Source organism: Pongo pygmaeus, chromosome 13, assembly GCF_028885625.2.
Source record: "Pongo pygmaeus isolate AG05252 chromosome 13, NHGRI_mPonPyg2-v2.0_pri, whole genome shotgun sequence".
In the NCBI taxonomy this organism is placed as follows: Eukaryota; Metazoa; Chordata; class Mammalia; order Primates; family Hominidae; genus Pongo; species Pongo pygmaeus.
The window spans coordinates 126,786,953-126,808,003 of record NC_072386.2 but is presented as its reverse complement, the minus strand read 5'-3'; the positions used below and the strand labels follow the sequence as shown (position 1 = coordinate 126,808,003).

Here is a 21,051-nt window from a genome sequence, read left to right as displayed (position 1 = left end):
AGGCCGTGTTCCTAACGCCCCTTGTGCTCCTGCTGACTCCAGAGCAGCTGGCACAGCAGGCCCGCCCCATCCCCACACCTTCTCACGCTCCAGGAGCGCCTTCGATTGACCTTTTAGATGTCCTCACTTAACTAACTGCCAAGCAGTCTCCACCGGGGGCCGGGGCTTGGGGTAGAGGGACTCTCCCCTCCGCAGAATGTTTCCTGTGCTCCGCCTCTCTGCTTCCTCTACCACGTGTTTAATGGCTGTGCATTTGCTGAGGTCCAGAACCTCTTATTAGATTGGTCAAATTAAATCCTGCAAGATAATTTAATTTAATTTAATTTTTCTCACCTCCCTTCCCCTTGCTGGTGGTGATCCTGCAGAAATTCAGCGCTGCATTCCTCTGGTTTGCTGTGCTGGGCTTAGGAAGTGCTTTACAATCTAGGGGTGGAGGGGACAGGGTTTCTGGGGACCCTGGGCGAGGCCCTCAGACCATGGAGCTGCCTGGCTGAGCCCCAGGAAAGGGGGTCCTCTTGTTGGGCTGCCCGACTGGTCCCTGTCCCAGTCCTCTGGCCTGGGGGATGTCTTCAGGGGTCTTGTACCTGCCAGAGCCTCTGCTCCTGGGTACTCGATGCCAGGACCCCGGTGCTCTGGCCTGGCACCAACCTTGTAACCTGTGTCCTTGTGTGAATCCTGCCGGGATGACACTCAGGCAGGGGGGTTGTTCTGGAGACGCTGCCCCAACCCCTGTGTGGGCGTCCGGCTGCAGTTCCAGTGAGCCCCCGTCCTCCCCGTGGGCTCCTCTCACCCACCAGCAGGTTGCTGGGTATGGGACTCATCATGGTCGGCAACCCCCAACCCCAGAGCAGGGCAGGCCTGGATCTCAGCCTTCCTCAAGTGAGGCTCTGCAGAGAAGAGACCCCCACCTCCGACACCGCAGCCACCTGTATTTTCTTATTCCTGAGGGTGGCTTGTGGGCTCAGAGAAACCCAGCCGCCTCTGTGTGTCTGTGTGGGGTGGGGCACCGAAGGCTGGCACAGCTGCAGGGACTGGACTCGGGCCTTGGGTCATCTGCAGAGGTTCTCCAAAGTTGGTTCCGTTCTGAAGGGCATTTTGAGAGGAAGGGTCGTTGGTGCCCACAACCCTGAGGATGGCTGGGGTAAACAAAGTTGGCGACCTCTGATTTTTTGCCTGGCTCTGCAGAACTTTCCATAATTGAATGAATGTTGAATCTCACCGAGGAGGGGAAACAATAGGAGGTGTTGCTTGGGAAGCAAAGTGGTGGGGAAACTGAGTCATTGGAGAATGTGCAGGGGAGGGTGGGGATGCCCTGATGTCTGAGAACCAGGCTTGGCCCCTGCCCTCCTCAGCGGACAGCCCTGCTCACGTCCCTGGGCCCACCTGGGCCCTCGGCCCCCTCCTCTCTGGCTGCAGCAGGAGGGTCAGCCCCCGCGTGTCTGCTTTCCTGGCCCTGGGGGCATGAGCCAAGCCTTTATTTTATTCTTTTCTCCTAAAGTTCAGCTTTGTTCTTGAGCCTTCCAAGAAAGCAACCTAAAACCAGCTCCTGTCCGGCTCTCTGCAGGCTGGGGCGTGGGGCTGCAGCCTCACTGGTACAGGTGGCCTGAGGACAAGCCAGCAAAAGCTCCAGTTGTCCTCGATCCCCAGGGACCATATGGCCCCATCACCTTCAAAGGGAATAATGGTCCCTTCTCTGGGAGAGCTGGTCTGTCCCCCAGCCCTGGGGCTCCAGCTCCTGAGGTGCGGACGCAGGCCGAACTGGGCTGGGCGCTAAGACGCCCACCTGGATGCCCAGCTGAGAGCTGCTCTCCTGCCCAGGTCACAGCAGGTTGCAGGCATCACCGGCTTTCTGTGTGTGAGGCTTCAGCTGCGGGCTTCACAAACATTGTTCCATTCACCCCCAGGAACCATCTGAGGGTAAATTATAACCCCAGTTCACAGCTCAGCGTCTGAGGCTGCGGTGTTCTTACAGGAAGTGGCTGATGCCCACGGGACCTAGGATTTCAGCCTTGCCAGCAGGCCAGGACCCTCTCGCTGCTGGAAGGGACAGGCTGAGAGCCTACATTGTCCCTTGCTCTCTCTGTCAGCCCTGGCTGCTGGCCTGCCCAGCCCAGGCACTTGGGACCCCCAGGAACCGGTGCACTGTGCTGGCCTCTGCCTGTCCCCTCTTTTGGTACAAAAGCCCCTGTATGACAGACATCCCTACCCCCCTGTCCTTGTGGTGAAGTTGCCCACAACAGAAGCCATGGGCTCTCTGGGAAGCTCCTGGTGGTGGGCGCAGTGGGTCTGTGAAGGGAGCTGTTTAGGGGCCCCTGCCCTCTGTGCTGAGTCGCACAGGCCCCTCTCTTGTACCCCCCTGCCCAGGCTGTGTCCAGCATTCAGCCCTTGCCGAGCTTATGAGGGCACTTGGCAGACTTCCTGGAGGAGGCAGAAACTAAGTGGGGACCTGAGGGTGGAGGGTGTGGCGGGGAGGGTGACAGCTGGGCCCTGTGTCTCCTGGCCCGGTGGAGCCCAGCTTATCAGCATGGCCAAGTGGGGACGTTTCTCTAAACGCCCCCATCCCAGTCTCCCCGAGTTGTCACCAGCCCCTTGTAGGAGGCAGAAAACACTAGGCACGAAGCCACCTCCACGGGCCTTTGCCGGCAGCTTCCCCGCACCTGGATCTCTTCCCGTCTCCATTCAGTGGCTTTTTGTCTGGTCTGGAGAAGCTGAGCCCATGGTGTGTGACTAGGGAGGAGCCAGATGGCCCTCTCTCTGGTCTCCGGATGCCTCAGAGGGGCGCCGGGAGTGAGAGGCAGGGCGGTGTCGCCTTGCCTCCCACCAGGCCTGTTCGGGCCTCCGCATCCTGCTGCCAGGGTTACCCCGAGGGTGGTGGAGGCAGCTAGCCAGGCAGGAGGGGGCTCACCTCAAGGCCTCGAGCCTGGACCCTGCCCCTTCTTTTGGGTGGAATGTGCTCTTCCTGGGGGTCACAGCCGGTGGCAGGGAAAGTGAGGCTGGGCAGTCCAGCGGTCAGCCTCAGGGCCCCACGCAGAGACGGTGGTATGAGCCCAGGATGAAGTACACATTCTCTGGAGGGGTCCCGGGGCCACCACAAGTCCTGCACAGCAGCCTCTTCCCAGGATAAGGCTCAATAACGGCCAGACACTGCAGACCCCTTGGGCAGGAGGTGCAGCTGATGTCAGCTGAGAAATGGGTCCGCCAGGAGCCTGTGTGGCCGCAGCCGGGAGTGTGCGGGAGGAGCGGGGCGGCCGCCTTGCCGTCTGCTGGGACCTCTCAGGCGGGGCTGCCCCTTCCGGCTCCTGGTTGCCCGGCCACAAAGTCGCTCTTTTCTTAAAGTGCCAGGAGGGCGCTGGGAGTGGGATGGGGAGGGGTGCTGGGGCTGGACTCCCGGGCCTGCCGCCTGGGCAGAGGACACAGCTCTAAGGCCCCCAGGACCTGAGGTGCCGCCTCGCCCACCCGCTGCCTGCCGTTTCTGCGCCTCTCTTCACCCCCTGCTGTACCTCTCCTCCCCGTCCCTGGCTCCCCTAGCTGTCCTGACCCCCTCACCCCCTCCCCCGGCGCCTCTGCCCATTCCCCACCCTCGCTGGAGGAGTTCAGCTCTGCCAGCTCTGCAGACTGTTTGGAATAGTTTAAATGCTTTGACACTGGGGCTGTCCTGGAAGGCCGGGAGGCAGTTTACTGGGTAATTCATATGCAAAACTGCACCATAAATTTCCAGGCTGTCTCAGTTGCCGTGGCACCGGGAAGCATTTCTCCACTACTGTACAGTATTTCTGCCATCTTTGTTTGCATTGCAGTGAGTCATCAAAAGTCTGTCTCGTACCAGCACCCGGGGCCGCGCATTCCTCTGGCACCAACACTCCACTGTTTTTAAAGCCGGGGCTGGGAGCTGGCATTTACTTCGGCTCCCAAATCAAAGGCGGCTATTCATTCCCGAGCCGCCGGAACGTTCGTCTGCATCCGGCCCCTTCATTGAGATGCGGTGCGCTGCCCGGGAGGGCCGGCCTGGGTGCAGCTGAGCTGCGGCCGCGAGCCCAGCGCCCAGGCGCTCTGCCCTCCTCCTCCTCCTCCTCCACCATCTCCTCCTCCTCCTCCTCCTCCTCCACCTCCTCCTCCTCCTCCTCCTCCTCCTCGCCGGCTCCCTGCGCCCTCCCCGCCCCAGGGCTCCCGCTCCGTTTGCTGCATTCGCGGAGCAGCTGGGCAGGCGGGCTGCGTGCGGGGAGCCTGTCCTGCCAGGCGGAGCGGGCAGTGCCGGCCGGCGGCCGCAGCGGCGGAAGGTAGGTCTTCCCGACCGGCCGGCAACTTCTCCGCAGCGGGGGCACTGCGGGCCGCCCCCGGCGCGCGTCCACCTGCCCAGCTCCCGGCGCGGTGGCTCCGCCCTCCTCCCGCCACCCGGCGCCTCTGCGGCCGCCCGCACTTTCCTCCCGCGGGACACAGCGGCCTTTGTGCGGCCCTGCGGAGTTGGGCTGGCGCCTTCTGGGCCGCCCCCGCCCCCTCCGGAGTCCGCACCAGATAAACAGCGGCGCCCTCCCCAGCTCCCAGCCCCCGGGTCCGGGCAGCCCAGCGAGGGCTGGGACCCCTGTAGTCACCTGGGTTGGGGCCGGGCCGTCGGGATTGGCCCGCGTGGGGGAGCGAGGCGAGCCGGGTGGGGGGCGTCCGCGAGTGGGGCTGCGACAGGCTTCCCAACTCCTGCTCTGGCGGCGGCTCGGGAACCTGGGTCTGGTCCGTGCCGGGAGAACGGAGCGGGCGCGCCCAGGGGGGTCTCTCTGCGCGAGGGAGGAGTGGACGCGGCTTCAGCAGACTTCCCGGCACCCCCAGCCATTCCTTACCTGCCCGGGAGGCTCAGGGGGACTAGGGGACGCTGGCCCGCCTTCCCCGCAGGGGCCGTCTGCGAGGCTGCTCAGAGGGAAGAGAGGGAAAGCAAACCGCAAACTGCACCGCTCCAGAGACCCCCCCCCCTCCTTCCCCACTGCTCCAGCGCGGCCCCTCCCGGGAGCTCCTGTGCGGGCTGGAACTTTTTTGAGGGGAGGAGAGTGGCTGCAGACTTGCCCAGAGGCTCCCCCGGCGCCCCCCACCTCCTGTCCCGGGGCAGGTTCAGGCCTGCGCTCCTCCTCGCCTGCTGGGACCGAGTCGCTAAGAGCAGCCCCCTGGGAGTGGTGTGGGCGCACTCCTGCCCGGCAGCACCCCGGGGATCTGCAGCAGTGCTGGCCGGGCCCTCTTGCCCGTCTGCCAGGGGGTCTGGGAGACCCCGTGTCCCCTCTCTGGAGTGTCCCAGCCAGGAGGGGTGGGGGACGGTGCGTGGGGAAGGCTTGCTCTTTGTAAGCCCCCGGCGGGGGAGGAGGGGGTGGGAATGGCCCCTTGAGCGGGGAGCCTTTGACCTGGAGGAACTGACCACGTGCCTCCTGCCCCCACAGATGAGCCCCGCTAGGGCCGCCCCGCGCTGAGAGCCCAGCCCCGCCGCTGCCCGCCCGCCATGTCTCAGATGCTGCACATCGAGATCCCCAACTTCGGGAACACAGTGCTGGGCTGCCTGAACGAGCAGCGCCTGCTGGGCCTCTACTGCGATGTGTCCATCGTGGTCAAGGGCCAGGCCTTCAAGGCCCACCGGGCGGTGCTGGCCGCCAGCAGCCTCTACTTCCGCGACCTGTTCAGCGGCAACAGCAAGAGCGCCTTCGAGCTGCCCGGCTCCGTGCCGCCCGCCTGCTTCCAGCAGATCCTGTCCTTCTGCTACACGGGCAGGCTCACCATGACGGCCAGCGAGCAGCTCGTGGTCATGTACACGGCCGGCTTCCTGCAGATCCAGCACATCGTGGAGCGCGGCACCGACCTCATGTTCAAGGTGAGCTCGCCCCACTGCGACTCGCAGACCGCTGTGATCGAGGACGCCGGCTCCGAGCCCCAGAGCCCCTGCAACCAGCTGCAGCCGGCCGCCGCCGCCGCCCCCTACGTCGTGTCCCCCTCGGTGCCCATCCCGCTGCTGACCCGAGTAAAGCACGAAGCCACGGAGCTGCCGCCGGCCGGCCCAGGCCTGGCCCCCAAGCGCCCGCTGGAGACGGGGCCCCGGGACGGCGTGGCGGTGGCCGCAGGGGCTGCGGTGGCGGCGGGCACAGCCCCGCTCAAACTGCCCCGTGTCTCCTACTACGGGGTGCCCAGCCTGGCCACCCTCATCCCCGGCATCCAGCAGATGCCCTACCCCCAGGGGGAGCGGACCAGTCCGGGCGCCAGCAGCCTGCCCACCACCGACAGCCCCACCTCGTACCACAACGAGGAGGACGAGGAGGACGACGAGGCCTACGACACCATGGTGGAGGAGCAGTACGGCCAGATGTACATCAAGGCCTCCGGCAGCTATGCAGGTAACTCGGCGGGGTGGAGCCCCACACCACCTAGCTGGGAAGCGGGGCATGCCTGGGACCCGGGCAGCTCAGGAGGCCACTGGGCCGGAGGCCTGCGGGGCCACAGGGGAGCCCCCCACCAAGCCTGGAGGAGGTGGCAGAGAGAGTTCACCACGGGGTTCAGACTTGGTCCTGGATGAGACAAGAACTCCTGGGAGACTGCCAGCCCGTAGGAAGGGTCTTGTCTCCACTGGATAGATGAGGAAACGTAGGCGTCCCGTGGCCCAGGGACCTGCCCAAGGGTTCACGTTCCCCATCTGTGAATTGGACCTGCCCAAGGGTTCACGTTCCCCATCTGTGAAGGGCCTGGCGCCACACGGTGTACGAGAGGACCCGCCTACTTCCCCTTTAACCTCGGTCTGCGCTTCACCCTGCGAGGTCCAGAGATTCCCCTGAACCCAGCCCCTTTGCCACCACCTCTCCAGGCCCCGCACCAGGGATGGGCCAGGAAGTGCCCGGTGTGCTGAGCCGAGTGAGCAGTCGCTCCCCCTCCTTTCCGTTCCTTTCTTTCAAGGAGGGCTGCTCCCTGTCCTGGGCCCCGCAAACCCAGGTTGCCCTAATTGGAGATTCCTGGTTACAGCCTCTGGAGACTGTTCAGGCTTTGCTGGGCAGAGTCCCACAGTTGGTGCCCAGGATTGGGTGTCCCCACAACCTGACTGTGTGTCTGGGCTGGCCACCCGGCTGGTCTGCATGCAGGGCCTGTGTGCAGTGGCCTGGGCCTGGGCGCGGGCGCAGAGTACCAGCCACGGGCAGGTGGTGGACCCCGAGGGGCAGCGTGGGGACTCTCTCCACCCCACCACGCATATCTTTGTGCCCTAATGGGACGCCCCCCTGCCCTTCCCCTCCTGCAGTGCTGGTTGGGAGCAGAGGGGGCCAGGACCACCCACCAGCTTGGACTCCTAGGCCAGCTGGGTCCCTGTGCAGCATCTGCCACCACAGCCGGGACAGCAGGGTAACCACTGCTTTGGCCAACCTGGCTCCCTCTCCGCCTGCAGGAGAAGCTACTGCCTTGCCAGCAGGTGCTCTGGGCTCCGTGGTGTCTTCCTGAGAACTCTGCACTTTGTTTAAATGTATATTGCTCTGTTTGCATGAATCCTACAGAATGCCAGCTCACAGGCCACCTCGATCTGGGCTTCACAGCTTTTGTTTTCTTTTAGTGGTAGGGGGTAGGGCTTGATTTTTCCTGAGACCGGGAGCTTTGCTAGCTACCGAATTGGCCCTTCCCGAGGGCAGAGCACACCGGGCTCCGGCTCACCACAGAGGCCATACAGGGTGTCAGTGCTTGTGTACCCGGCTGGCTGAGGCCTCCGGGGAATCTGCCCCGTGTGTGCTTTCCCTCTGCCCCTGCTGACAGCCGCCCCGGGGAAGGCAGGGGACCAGCCAGAGGCTGCTGGGGAAGGCTCCCAAGGCCCACCCAGGGCCCCTGTTGGGAAGGAGCTCTGTCCATGGGCTCCAGTCCCAGGGCAGAACCCCAGACAGGCGGGGCACTCCTACAGTCCCTAAGGACTTCCCCCAATGATGGCAGCCAGACAGTGCCCCGCCGACAGTGGCAGCCAGACAGTGCCCTGCCGACGGGTTGCCGACGGGTCAGGGAGCTGCACCATGGAGATGGAAACAGACCCATCGTATCCAAACATCTTTCCGGGGTCCTCCCTGCACAGCCCCCTGCTGTTCCAGTGTGACCTTGGGCCTCGGTGTGTTTGGGGTGATGGGAGCCAGGGCTGGGTGTCGGGTTTGCTGGGAGCACGGTGAAGCCTCGTGACTTGTCCCATGCTTCTGCCCCTGGGTGCTGGGTCGGCCTTAAGCCCTCACATCACCTGGACTTCGTGAGTTAGAAGCCCTCACGCCCACCTGCCTTGACAGGTTTTCGGGCAGCTGGCAGGACAGCAGCCAGGAAGCAGCTCTGTGGAGTCCCGGATGTGTGTTGGGTGGGGACGGGAGGTGGCTGCTCTGGCGGGTCCTTCCCTCCAACTCCCCCGTACTCAGACCACATGAGGTACAGTCCCGTTGGGGCTGAGGGGCGGGGACGCCCTCAAGGCCATGTTCCTGCAGGGCCTTGTCCAGGCCGCAGGTGCTGTGAGGCAGTCTCTGCCTTTGCACGGGTGTCGCTGACGCCAGCATGGTGGAAAGTGGGTGGCTGGGAGGCCAGGCCTGCTCCCGCCCACCTACCATACAGTTTGGCTCTGGATGCCACAGTCTGGGTTTCTTGTCATGGTTTTTCTGTTCGGCAAGCCCATAAGTGGGGCAGAGAAAGGGGGTGTGTGATTTCTTGGTTAAAATCTAGGTTACTGGCTGTGACGTTGCTGGCGTCGCTGGGTGTGCTGGGTTGGCGGTGCCATGGGGGGAGCAGGTAGAGGGAGGGGCCGTCCCCTGACCTGGAGCTGCCCCTGGGTGCTAGCTCTCTGTGCCCACCATGTCCCGGGCTTGTCCGGGGAACGTCCTCACACCCACGCAGGAGGCTGGCTGCTGCCCTCGCCAGGCCGTGCAGGAGTGGAGCCGGGCAGCTGTCTCTGGGCTGGTAGGACTAGTGTGTTCTAAGGTCCCTGCAGGCTGAGCTCCTCTTCTCTGGCCTCAGTCTCCCTACCTGTTGAGTGAGAGGTGGGCCTGAGCGATTGCTGAGGGTCCCGGAGCTGCACCTCGGCGTGTGGTAATGCGTGTGCCTGTTCCACCCTCTCTCGCGTTAAGAACCGTGGACAGCTTGTTCTGTAGGGCTGTTCTCCTGTTTTTGAAATGAGTCAAAATATCACAGATAAAGTTAATTGCCTTTCGTCCCCGGCACAGCCCCCGCCCCGTGGTCTGTGTGGCCTCATGGCAAGGGTCTCCACGTGGTGTCTGTCTCGTGCCTCTCCTCCCTCCTTCCAGGTCCTGCGTCACCACCCGTCAGAAGGAGCCGCCACGTTTGATTTATCCAGTGCCTTATCAAAGAACATTTAGGCTGTTTTCAGTTTGTTGCAGTCAGGAGCGAAGCTGCTGAGAAGGCGCCATGCATGGGTGTGTGAGGTTAATGGGGCCGAGTTCAGGTCCCCCACCCCCAGCAAGGCAGGTCCCGTCTCAGTCCCCATCCGGTGGACGCGGGCTCGGGACGCTCAATGCTTCCCACCCACCAGCCCTCATCTCTGCAGCACTCACTTCAGGGCGCCCTCCTGGGCCTTAAGCCATCACCTCTGTGGCGGGCAGGGACCTTCCTCCTGGCCTTGTGGCCGGCAGCCATGGGAGACCCCGGAGCAAGATGAGCTGGGGGTGGGGTGCACCCAGGGGTGAAAGAAGAACATCGTATCCACCGGAAGGGAAACGCCCAGTGCAGTTCCCCTCCGGCTGATGGGGAAACCTCCCGGAGAGTGAGGCGCAGGCATCCCTGCCTGGCGTTGTCAGGGGCCTTGCATCTGAGCTAGAGATTGTGAAATGCCTGCCTCCACCTCCCCTGCACCCCCGTCCCTACCCGCCCCCCCCCCACGGGGATGAGTCAGGGGCCAGCCCCTCCAGAGAGCAGGAGGTGGGCCGGGCAGAGGGAGCCTGCGCCTTGGGATTTGGTGGTGCTGTGGCCTGAGTGGCAGCTCCTTTCCCCTTCGGGCCCCCTTCCTCGCGTACCCGCCTTCATTCTCCCAGGGTGCGACTGCGTTCCTGCTGGGTCTCAGGGCTCGGGGGCATCTGAATGTCCATCAGGGACACCGGGAGCCGGGGCTTCCCTGGCAAGGCAGCCGGCTGGGTGGGCAGCGCCAGCTGGGGCTGGGCTTGGGGTTGGGGCTCCCCATCTGTGCTCAGGGGTCTGTTCCCGTGGTCTCCTTGGCACATCTGGATCCACAGGTCCCTGCAGCAGCCGAGATAGGCATGGATGCTGCTTTTACCCCAGGGCAGATGACAGCATGGGGCCCTGATGGTTATTTCATCATAGTGGGGGTGCCCTCCAAGCTGAGGACGGGCATCTGTGGCATGGCAGACCGCTGAGGTGGAGGGACAGGGAAATGGAGCTCGCAGAGGGCATAGCGAGGGAAGGGGTAGTGCCCTGCTGGGGTTTCTCTCCTGTCCTCTGAAGGGGAGGGGGCTGTCCGGACCTGTGCCCTCACCCCCTCCTGTGCCTGACGGGGCTCTCCCGGCCGTCCCTTTCACACCCTCAGCAGTGGCTTCGGGCGGGCAGATGTTTAATTGCAGCTGGCAGATGTCACTCTGTGTGGCTGGTGGAGACAAAGCCACGCCTGGGTATTGACACTAGCTTGACACCAGCCGCACACTTCCACGGTAACCCTTTCCCAGCAGGGGACAGCTCTGGCCACAGGGCCTGTGGGCCCGTGACGATAACCCTTTCTCAGCAGGGGACGGCTCTGGCCACGGGGCCTGTGGGCCCGTGACGGTAACCCTTTCCCGGCAGGGGACGGCTCTGGCCACGGGGCCTGTGGGCCCGTGACGGTAACCCTTTCCCGGCAGGGGACGGCTCTGGCCACGGGGCCTGTGGGCCCGTGACGGTAACCCTTTCCCGGCAGGGGACGGCTCTGGCCACGGGGCCTGTGGGCCCGTGACGGTAACCCTTTCCAGGGAGGGGACAGCTCTGGTTGCAGGGCCCTTGGGCCTGTGAGCGGGCAGCCCTGTGCATGTCCGCTTCCCCTTCCCTTCTGGCTTCCCCTACCCCCACCTCTCTGGGGTCCACCCAGTGTCCCCTGTGTGCCTGTCTGCAGGGCATGGGGTCAGGCACCCGTCCCTAAGCTTGGTACCCCCTTCCATGGGGCGGTCTGAACTCAGGCAAAACAGGCAAAGTTGGAACTGCTCAGGGTCCAGGAGACCCTCCCATCCAGCCTCAGACCAGCTGCCCACATCCTGGACCCTGGACAGATGCTACTGGGTGCGGGTCTTGGCACACAGCAGCACATCTGTCCTGGCTCTGCCCATCAGGAGAGGCCTGCTCCAGGCCCCGCCCTTTTCAGGGTGACCTGCAAGGTCAGCACTAGCCCTGTCCATCCCTTGGCTGAACACCCAGGCTTGAGTGGGTTGCTCCCGGCCCTGGGCCACAGAACCCAAGTGGCCAGGGCTGCTGGCTAGGGTGGTCTCCGTTGCAGCCGCTCACCCCCCACCATTGCCCATCTGGAAGGTACACCTGCCTGGTCAGGGTGCAGGGCTATATGTCCGAGGCCGCTCCCACCAGCAGCTCAAAACTCAGGACTGTTGTTTGGGGTTCCCAGAGAGAAGCGAGAAGAGGGGCTGGACTTGGGGTTGCTACGTATGCAAATCGCACCGTCCTCCCGGCTCTGCTGCCTTGTGGCCTGGGAAGGGGGCGTCCGCACTGTTAGAGCCCCCCCACCACCACCCAGGGAGCAGAGGGTGCCTTCATCTCTGGCCTGGATAGGGCGGGGCCCAAGAGGAAGCCCCAAGCAGAGATGGGCAGACTGGGGAGTGCCGTTGGCTGCAGGGGTGGGGGGTGAAGGGTTCCTTCTGCTTTGAAGGGCCAACATCCCTGCAACTCAGGCCTTCTGAGGAGCTGAGACCACAGTTGTGTGCTACTATGCCCAGCTAATTTTCTAATTATTTATAGAGACAGGGTCTCGCTATATTGTCCAGGTGATCTCAAATTCCTGGGCTCAAGAAATCCTCCCGCCTCAACCTCCCAAAATGCTGAGATTACAGGTGGGAGCCACTGCACTGGACCGTCTGTCTGCTTTCGTCAGCATCCTGTACATGTGGTTCATCTGTGGTGGGGCCCGTCTGGGCCATTGTTCTCTCCTTCCCGCCTTTTTTGCTTGTTAAAGTATTTGTATTGGCCGGGCGTGGTGGCTTACCCCTGTAATCCCAGCACTTTGGGAGGCTGAGGTGGGTGGATCTCTTCAGGTCAGGAGTTTGAGACCAGCCTGGCCAACGTGGCGAAACCCCATCTCTACTGAAAATACAGAAATTAGCCAGGTGTGGTGATGCACGCCTGTAGTCCCAGCTACTCTGGAGGCTGAGGCAGGAGAATCACTTGAACCAGGAGGCAGAGGCTGCAGTGAGCTGAGATTGCGCCACTGCACTCCAGCCTGGTGACAGAGTGAGACCCTGTCCCTCCCAAAAAAACAAAAACCAAAAGTATTTGTATCCTTTATAAAGTGTGCCGTCAGTGAGTTCACTGTACGATCAAGTGCAATGTTGCAATCAAGATACAGAACAGTTCCCTCCTGTAGAATGTTACCCTGGGGTTCTTTGCACAGAGTCGTCCACCCCACCCTGGCCCCACGGGACCACCACCCTGCTGCCTCCTGCTGCCCTTTTGCTTCTCATAGGATCCCCGTGCGTGAGACCGTGCAGCGGTAGGTCCTGTATATTTCCACGTGTCATGGTTTCTGTTCGTCGTGCAGTTGAGCGCATGAGGCCAAGGGGCTGCATGAGGCTGCGCCGCCACCAGCAGCCCGTGAGAGCAGCAGGCGCCCCACGGCCTTACAGCAGCCGGGGTTCCCTGTCAGCCTTGACGTTTCAGCCCTTCCTAGTGGGTGGAATATCAGTGACATCCCATTGTAGTTTCAATTTGCATTTCCCTGATGGTGGATAGTGCTGAGCATGTTTCACAGGTTGAATAAGCCACACTTTATAACTTTTAGTGTGACGTATTTCTTCAGATCTTTTGTCCATTTTTAAAAAATTGGATTTTAAGAGTTTCCTATATAATTTGCAAGTAAGTTCACATATGTATATTGCGGGCACTCTCTCCTAGTCTGACCTGCCTTTTCATTATTGTAATGGTGACTCTCGAAGACCAGAAGTTTTAAATTTTGATGAAGATCAATTTATTAATGTTGTATTTTATGGCTAGTGCTTTTTGTAGCCTGTTCAAGAAATCCTTGTCTACCTAAAATTCTGTGTCCTGTGTGTGTGTCTGTGTGTGTGTCTGTGTGTGTGTCTGTGTGTGAATTCCTGCCCATCCAGGATGGGATAACACTGTGTCTGTGTGTGTGTGTGTGTCTGTGTGTCTCTGTGTCTGTGTGTGTCTTGTGTGTGTGTCTCTGTGTGTGTATGTCTCTGTGTTTGTGTGTTGGTGTGCGTGTCAGTGTGTCTGTGAGTCTGTGTCTGTGTGTGTGTCTCTGTGTTTTCTTGCGAAAGTCCTAACAGTTTTTGCTCTGATGTTCTAGTGGATGGTTCATGTTGGGCTCATTTTTGCAGAAGGGGTCAGGTAGTGGGAAGGTTCATTTCCTTCCCCTGTGGACGTCCAGTCATCGCAGCACCGGGTCTCCGCTGAATTCCCTTCACACCTTTGACAAGAATCAGTCAAATACGTACGTGCAGGCCTATTTCTGGATTCTGTTCAGTTCCATTGATCTGTGTGTCTATGCTTATGCCAAGTATCCCCCTATCAGAATTACTGTAGCTTTAAGTCTTGAAGTCAGGTGGTGTAGGTCTTCAACTTCATTTTCTTATTGAAAATTGTTTTGGGCCGGACACGGTGGCTCACACCTGTAATACCAGCACTTTGGGAGGCCGAGGTGGGTGGATCACCTGAGGTCAGGAGTTCAAGACCAGCCTGGCCAACATGGTGAAACCCCATTTCTACTAAAAATACAAAAATTAGCCGGTGTGGTGGCGTGCGCCTGTAGTCCCAGCTGCTGAGGAGGCTGAGGCAAGAGAATCCCTTGAACCCAGGAGGCGGAGGCTACAGTGAGCCGAGATCGTGCACTCCAGCCTGGGTGACAGAGTGAGACTCTGTCTCAAAAAAAAAAAAAAAAAAAAAAAGAAATTGCTTTGAAGGATTATCGTAGTCCTTTGCTGTTTGCTGATCTCTAACTAAAAGATTACTAAAATGTTGATTGATGTTGCATTGAATCTGTAAATCAGTTTAAGAAGAACTGACCTCTTAACAATGTTGAGGCTTCTAATCCATGAAGAAAGTACCTCTCTCAATTTCTTGCCACTGTAATTTCCCCCAGCTTTTAGTATATGGATGTCATTCATATATGTAATAGCTTTATTGAGACATAATTCACATGCCATACTGTTCATCCGTTTAAAGTAATAATCCAGTGGTTTTTTTGTGTATTCAGAGCTGTGTGGCCATCACTATTATCAGTTTTGGAATATTTCTGTCATTCCCCAAAGAAACCCCGTGCCGTTTGCCAGACATTTCTATTTCCCCATATCCCTTCGGCCCTAGACAAGCACTAGTCTACTTGCTATGTAGATTCCTATTCTGGGCACTTCGGTTCAATGCAATCATATGATATACTGTGACTGGCTTTTTTCTTTTGGCATCAGGAATCACCCATGTTGAAGAATATGTCAATACTTCATTTTTTTTCTTTATTTCTTTTTTTTTTTTTTTTTTTTTCTCAGATCATGTCTCACTTTGTTACCCAGGCTGGAGTACAGTGGTGCGATCTCAGCTCACTGCAGCCTCCGCCTCCTGGGTTCAAGCAGTTTCTGCCTCAGCCTCCTGAGTAGCTGGGATTACAGGTACCTGCCACCATGGCAGCTGATTTTTTGTATTTTTAGTAGAGACAAGGTTTCACCACATTGGCCAGCCTGGTCTCGAACTCCTGACCTCAGGTGATCTGCCTGTCTTGGCCTTCCAAAGTGCTGGGATTACAGGCATGAGCCACTGCGCCCAGCTGAGAATGCTTGCTTGCTTCCTTCCTTTCCTTCCTTCCTTTGCTTCCTTCCTTTCCTTCCTTCCTTTGCTTCCTTCCTTTCCTTCTTTCCTTTGCTTCCTTCCTTTCCTTCTTTCCTTTCCTTTGCTTCCTTCCTTTCCTTCCTTCCTTTGCTTCCTTCCTTTCCTTCTTTCCTTTGCTTCCTTCCTTTCCTTCTTTCCTTTCCTTTGCTTCCTTCCTTTCCTTCCTTCCTTTCTTTCCTTCTTCCTTTCTTTCCTTCCTTTCCTTACTTTTCTTTCTTTCTTTCCAGGGTCTCACTCTCACTCTGTTGCCTGGGCTGGAGCGCAATGGCACAATCTCTACTCATTGCAGCCTCTGCCTCCCAGGCTCAAGAAGCCCTCTAGCCTCAGCCCCCAGAGTAGCTGGAACTACAGGCGTGCACACCACACCCGGCTAATTTTTTTGTGTTTTTGTAGAGACAGGGTTTCACCATGTTGCCCAAGCTGGTCTTGAACTCCTGGGCTTAAGCCATCTACCTGCCTTGGCTTCCCAAAGTGTTGGGATTACAGGGGTGAGCCACTGCACCCGGCCGTTTTTCTTGTGAAGTCAAATTCCATTGTGTGGATAATGCCACATTTTATTCATCAGTTCAGTAGTGGATGGACTTTTGGAATGTTTCCGCTTGTTGGCTATTTTGAATAATGTGGCTGTGAGCATTTATGTACAAGTTTTACAGACATGTGTTTTGCATGTTGCCTACATACCTAGAATTGCTGATGTTATATATTTTTTGCATGTATTTCTCCGTTCTCCTATTTTGTGTTAATTTGGTGTGTTTGTGAATTATGTTGTTTATAATTTCATTTTCCAATTGTTTATTTTCAGTACATAGGAATAAAGTTGATTTTTTTTTTTCTTTTTTTTTTTTTTTTTTTGAGACGGCATCTCACTCTGTCGCTCAGGCTGGAGTGCAGTGGCGCAATCTCAGCTCACTGCAACCTCCACCTCCCAGGTTCACACCATTCTCCTGCCTCAGCCTCCCGAGAAGCTGGGAGTACAGGTGCTTGCCACCACGCCCAGCTAATTTTTTGTATTTTTAGTAGAGACGGGGTTTCACTGTGTTAGCCAGGATGTTCTCAATCTCCTGACCTTGTAATCCACCCACCTCAGCCTCCCAAAGTGCTGGGATTACAGGCGTGAGCCACTGCGCCCAGCCGGAATAAAGTTGATTTTTTTGTAAGTCAACCTTGTATTCTACAACCTTGCTACCTTTAGTGATTAGTTCTAATAGCTTTCCGTAAATTCCTTGGCATTTCCTACATAGGCCATCATCCTGTTTGTGAATAAAGACAGTTGTACTGCAGTTTGCACACCTTGTATTTCTGGATCTCCATTCCAGATTGAGTGGAAGTGGTGAGAGCAAACTTCTCATTGCCATGCTCTCTCTCGGGGGGAACATTCAGCCTTTCTTTGTTACGTGTGATGTCACCTGTAGGTTTTGCATGGCTGCATTTGACCAGTTTGTAGAAGTTTCTATCTATGCAAGTGATTTTGTGGGTGTTCTTAGTTTTGTTCATATGGGGTATTTCATCAGTTAGTGTTCCAGTATTGAACCACCCTTGCATTCGTGGGACAAACCTCACTTGGTCATTTTGTATTACAGTGTTTACATATATTGCTAGATTCAACTTGCTGATATTTTCTCAAGGAATTTTGCATTTATGTTCATGAAGGTTATTGATCTGTAATTTTCCTCTAATGTCTTTGTCTGGTTTTGGTATCTGCATTATGCTGGCTTTATGTTCCGTTCTCCTTTATTTTTTTGAAGAGTTGATATAAGCTTGATGTTGTTGAAGTGTTTGATAGACTTGTCTTACCAGTGAAGCCACTTGGGCCTGGAGTTTATTGCTGTTGTTAATTGTGGGAAGGCTTTTAATTACCAATTTACTGTAATTAGCAGCATTCTTACCAATTACAATTGACTCTTAATTACCAATATTACTTTAGACATAGAACTATTAGGATTTTCTCTTTCATCTTGTTCTAGTCATGGTAATGGTCTTTCATGTCATTTATCCGCCTCTGAAGTCTACTTTGGTATCACCATAGCACTTCAGCTTTCTTATATTTAGTATTTGCATGGTGTTTGCTCTTTTTGTCCCGTTACTTTTAACCTACCTGTGTCTTAAAGTGTATTTTTTAGAGATGGCATATGGTTGGGATTTGCATTTTTATGCAGTCTAACAATCTGCCTTTTATTTGGAATCTTTAGACCATTTGCATTTGCTGTAACTTTCAGTGGCTTTAGGTGTACGTCTGCCATCTTGCTATTTGTTCATTTACCTTTTCTCCTTCCCTGCATGTTTCTCTGTTGAATATGATCGTTTTTAGCTCCACGATTGCTTACTAGCTATTCCTGCTTCTGCCTCACTTGTTTAGCAATTGCTCTAGACCGCACGGTAGCATCTCTCACTTCCCTCAGCCCACCTCCTCAATTGTGTGATGCCCCTTGTGCATAACTTAAGACTCTTAAAACAGCGTATTCTCATGTTTCTCCTCCAGTCCTTTGTGCTAATGTTGTCCTGCACTTTACTTCTTCATATGCTATAAGCCTGATGTCATTTTTACCGTAAAGTAATCTTTTTCCATTTTTAATAACTTTTAAATTTTGCATGTTGTAACATTTACTCTTTGGGGTACAATTTGGAAGTTTAAAAAAATTTGTATTATTATTACTTTTTGAGATAGGATCTCACTCTGTTGCCCAGGCTGGAATGCAGTGGCACCATCTCAGCTCATGATACCCTTTGCCTCCCGGGCTCAAGCCATCTTCCCATCTCAGCCTCTTGAGTGGCTGAGACTACAAGCACATGTCACCACACCCAGCTAATTTTTGTGGATTTTTTTTTGTAGAGACAGGATTTCAGCACGTTGCCCAGGCTGGTCTGGAACTCCTGGGCTCAAGCAATCCACCTGCCTTGGCCTCCCAAAGTGCTGGGATTATAGGCATGAGCCACCACGCCTGGCTTGGCGTTTAAAAAAATACATATAGTCATGTAGTCACCTCCACGATCAAGATATAGAACAATCTCATCACTCTAAACTCATCCTGCCCCTTTGTGGTCATTTCTCCCCCCTTCCCCTGACTCCCGGCCACCGCTAATCTGTTTTCTGGCTTATAGATGGCATTGTTTACAGTATGTGGCCTCTTGGATCTGAATGCATTTTGAGATTCATTCATGTTGTATTAGCATTGATTCTTTTTTGTTGCTGAGTAAGTAGTATTCTATTGTATGGCCACACCACAATTTGTGTATGCATTCACTGGTTAAAGGACATTAGGTTTTTAATAATTATGAACTAAGCTGCCATAAACATGTGCATACCGGATTTTGTATGCACTTAAGTTTTCTTTTTTTTTTTTTTTTAAACCATATGAACTTCAGTCCTACTCTTAGGTTAATTGACCCAATAGAAATGAAAACTTGGCCAAGCACAGTAGTTCATGCCTGTAATCCTAGCACTTTGGGAAGCCGAGGTGGGAGGATCACCTGAGGTCAGGAGATTGAGACCAGCCTGGCCAACATGGTGAAACCCCATCTCTACTAAAAATACAAAAAATTAGCCAGGTGTGGTGGCAGGTGCCTGTAATCCCAGCTACTTGGGAGGCTGAGGCAGGAGAATCGCTTGAACCTAGGAGGCAGAGGTTGCAATGAGCTGAGATCGCACCACTGTACTCCAGTCTGAGTGACAGAGCCAGACTCTGTCTCAAAAAAAAAAAAAAAAATGAAAATTTAAGTGCATACAAAATCACATATGCACATGCTCATGGCAGTTTAGTTCGTAATTACTAACGAGTAATTAGTAATGAGTACACAAACTGTGGTGTGGCCATACAATGGAATACAAAAATTAACCAGGTGTGGCGTGTGCCTGTAGTCCCAGCTACTCGGGAGGCTGAGGCAGGAGAATCGCTTGAAGCCGGGAGGCAGAGGTTGCAATGAGCCAAGATCACACCACTGCATTCCAGCCTGGGCAAGAGTGAGATTCCATCTCAAAAAAAGAAAAAACTTTATATAAAAATATCTGCCTAAGTGAGGTAAACCTTACATACAATAAAAGGCATCAGCTTTCCTTGTGTAATTTATTGTCACCTTCATCTTTCAAGGAAGCTTTTGCTGCATATAGAATTCTAGGTTGATGGTTCTTTTTTGCTTTCAGTACTTTAAGGATGTCATATTCTTTGTCTTCTGGATTGCCCAGGAAATCACAGTCATCCTTATCTATGTTCTTCTGTGTTTATTGTGTCTTCTTCTCAGGCTGCTTTTATCTCACGTTTGCAGTAATTTGACTATTTTATGCCTTTGTGTTGCTTTGTATTTATTCTGCTTAGGATTTGTTGAGCTTTCTGAACACGTGCATTTTTACTTTTTTAAAAAATCAAATTTGGGATTCTAAAAATTATTGTTTCTTCAAATATTCTTCTGCCCCTTACCCTCTAGAAGTTAAACTAAATGTATGTTTTTGTCACTGAGGTTCTGATTATTATTTAGACTCTTTCTTCTATAGGCTTTCAGCTGAGTAATCGCTGCTGTGGTTTCTTCATGCTCAAGGGCTTTCTTTTCTAAAGTTCCGTTTTGTTCTTTTTTATACTTTTTTATACTTTTCATTTCTCCCCTCATTCCTGTTTTGTTTTATAATGCTCTGATCATGTTTATAATAGCCAGTTGTCAGCTAATATACGTGTTTATATATGTATATGTATATGTGTGTATATGTGTATAGATGTATGTGTATGTATGTGTGTATATATATGTGTGTGTGTGTGTGTGTATGTATATATAAAATAACCTTTATCAGCTAATGCTAGCATTTTGTCATTTCTTGGTCTGTTTCTGTTTACTGATTTTTCTTCTCCTTAAGGTGACCTTTCTGTGGTTTTTCACTTGTTTGTTTTTTTAATAGATGCTGGACATTGTAGTTGTTACATTGTTGAGCTTCTCCAAGTTGCCGTCCTTGATCTCTCACAGTGGTATTAGGTGGAATTTCAATAATGAGTAATGACTTTGGGTACATTCTCATAGGCTTATCAGCCACTTGGACATCCTCCTTTGTGAAGTGCCTATTTAAATATTTTGCCCCACTTCTTCGCAGAGTGAGTTATCTGTCCTTTTCTTGCCACTGTGCACGTTCTACACTGTGAATTGGCATCCTTTGTCAGACACGTAAGTAGCTTCTCCCACTGTGCAACTTTCCATTTTCTTAATGTAATTTTTTATATTGAAGTTTATCAAACTTTTTGTACAATAGCAGTTTTTATATCCTATTTAAAGAAATCTGTTCCCCCCTCAGGATCATGATGATGTTCTATGTTTGTAAAAAAACAAAAAACACACATTGTTTTGAAATCATTTTCAACTTGCAAAAAATTTGTAAGATAAGTACGGAGAACTTCTGTATCCCCTTCACAATTGGTAGGAATTTACCACCACATCTGCTCTGTCATTCTTTTTACACATAGAGATTTTCACTAAACCATTTGAAAGTAAGTTGCAGATATTACACCCTTTACATCAAAAGGCTGAACTTTTTTTTTTTTTTTTTTTTTTTTTTTTTTACAAACAAGGGCATTCTCTTATATAATCACAGTATGCTGTGCAAAATTCAAGAAATGTTATCTCAATCCATCATCCTCACGTAACTACAGACTGTACCTTTTTCCAGTTGTCTCAATATTGTTCTTCAGAGCAGTGTTTTCTTCCCTGATGTGGTATTTAATCCAGAATCACACGTTGCATTTTGTGGTTCTTCTCTTTCATCTCTTTATTCTAGAATAGTTTCTCAGCCTCTATCTTTTTTGATACTGATCCTTTGAAAAGCGCAGTTCATTATTTTGTAGAATATCCCTCTCTTTAGGTTTGTCAGGTTTCATCTCGGGATTGGGGTCAGGTTGTGCGTTTTGGCTGCAATTCACAGCAGAACCTTCTCAGTGCATCGTAGGAGTCACGTGACACCACTTTGGCTCAATATTGGTGATGTTCCTTTGATGGTTTGGTGCAGGTGGTCTCTGCCAGGTGGTCACTGTCTCCCCTTTGTGAGAGGAGGCTGTGTAAATATCCTGC

At 54.4% G+C, this 21,051-nt stretch overlaps 1 protein-coding gene across 4 annotated transcripts in view; it reads left to right on the top strand.

Annotated features, from left to right (window-relative positions):
- Positions 1 to 21,051, top strand: part of NACC2 (NACC family member 2) — a 93,912-nt gene that overhangs the window by 39,716 nt on the left and 33,145 nt on the right. For 2 of the 4 annotated variants that reach the window (XM_054501908.2, XM_063650066.1), the window contains one exon: positions 5,415 to 6,356. In XM_054501908.2, coding sequence (XP_054357883.1) covers positions 5,474 to 6,356 — 883 coding nt within the window. In that variant the 5' untranslated portion in view covers positions 5,415 to 5,473. Of the gene's footprint in view, positions 1 to 3,764; positions 4,278 to 4,586; positions 4,723 to 5,414; positions 6,357 to 21,051 lie in introns of those variants that run through there. The other 2 variants (XM_063650065.1, XM_054501907.2) reach the window with 2 other exon arrangements.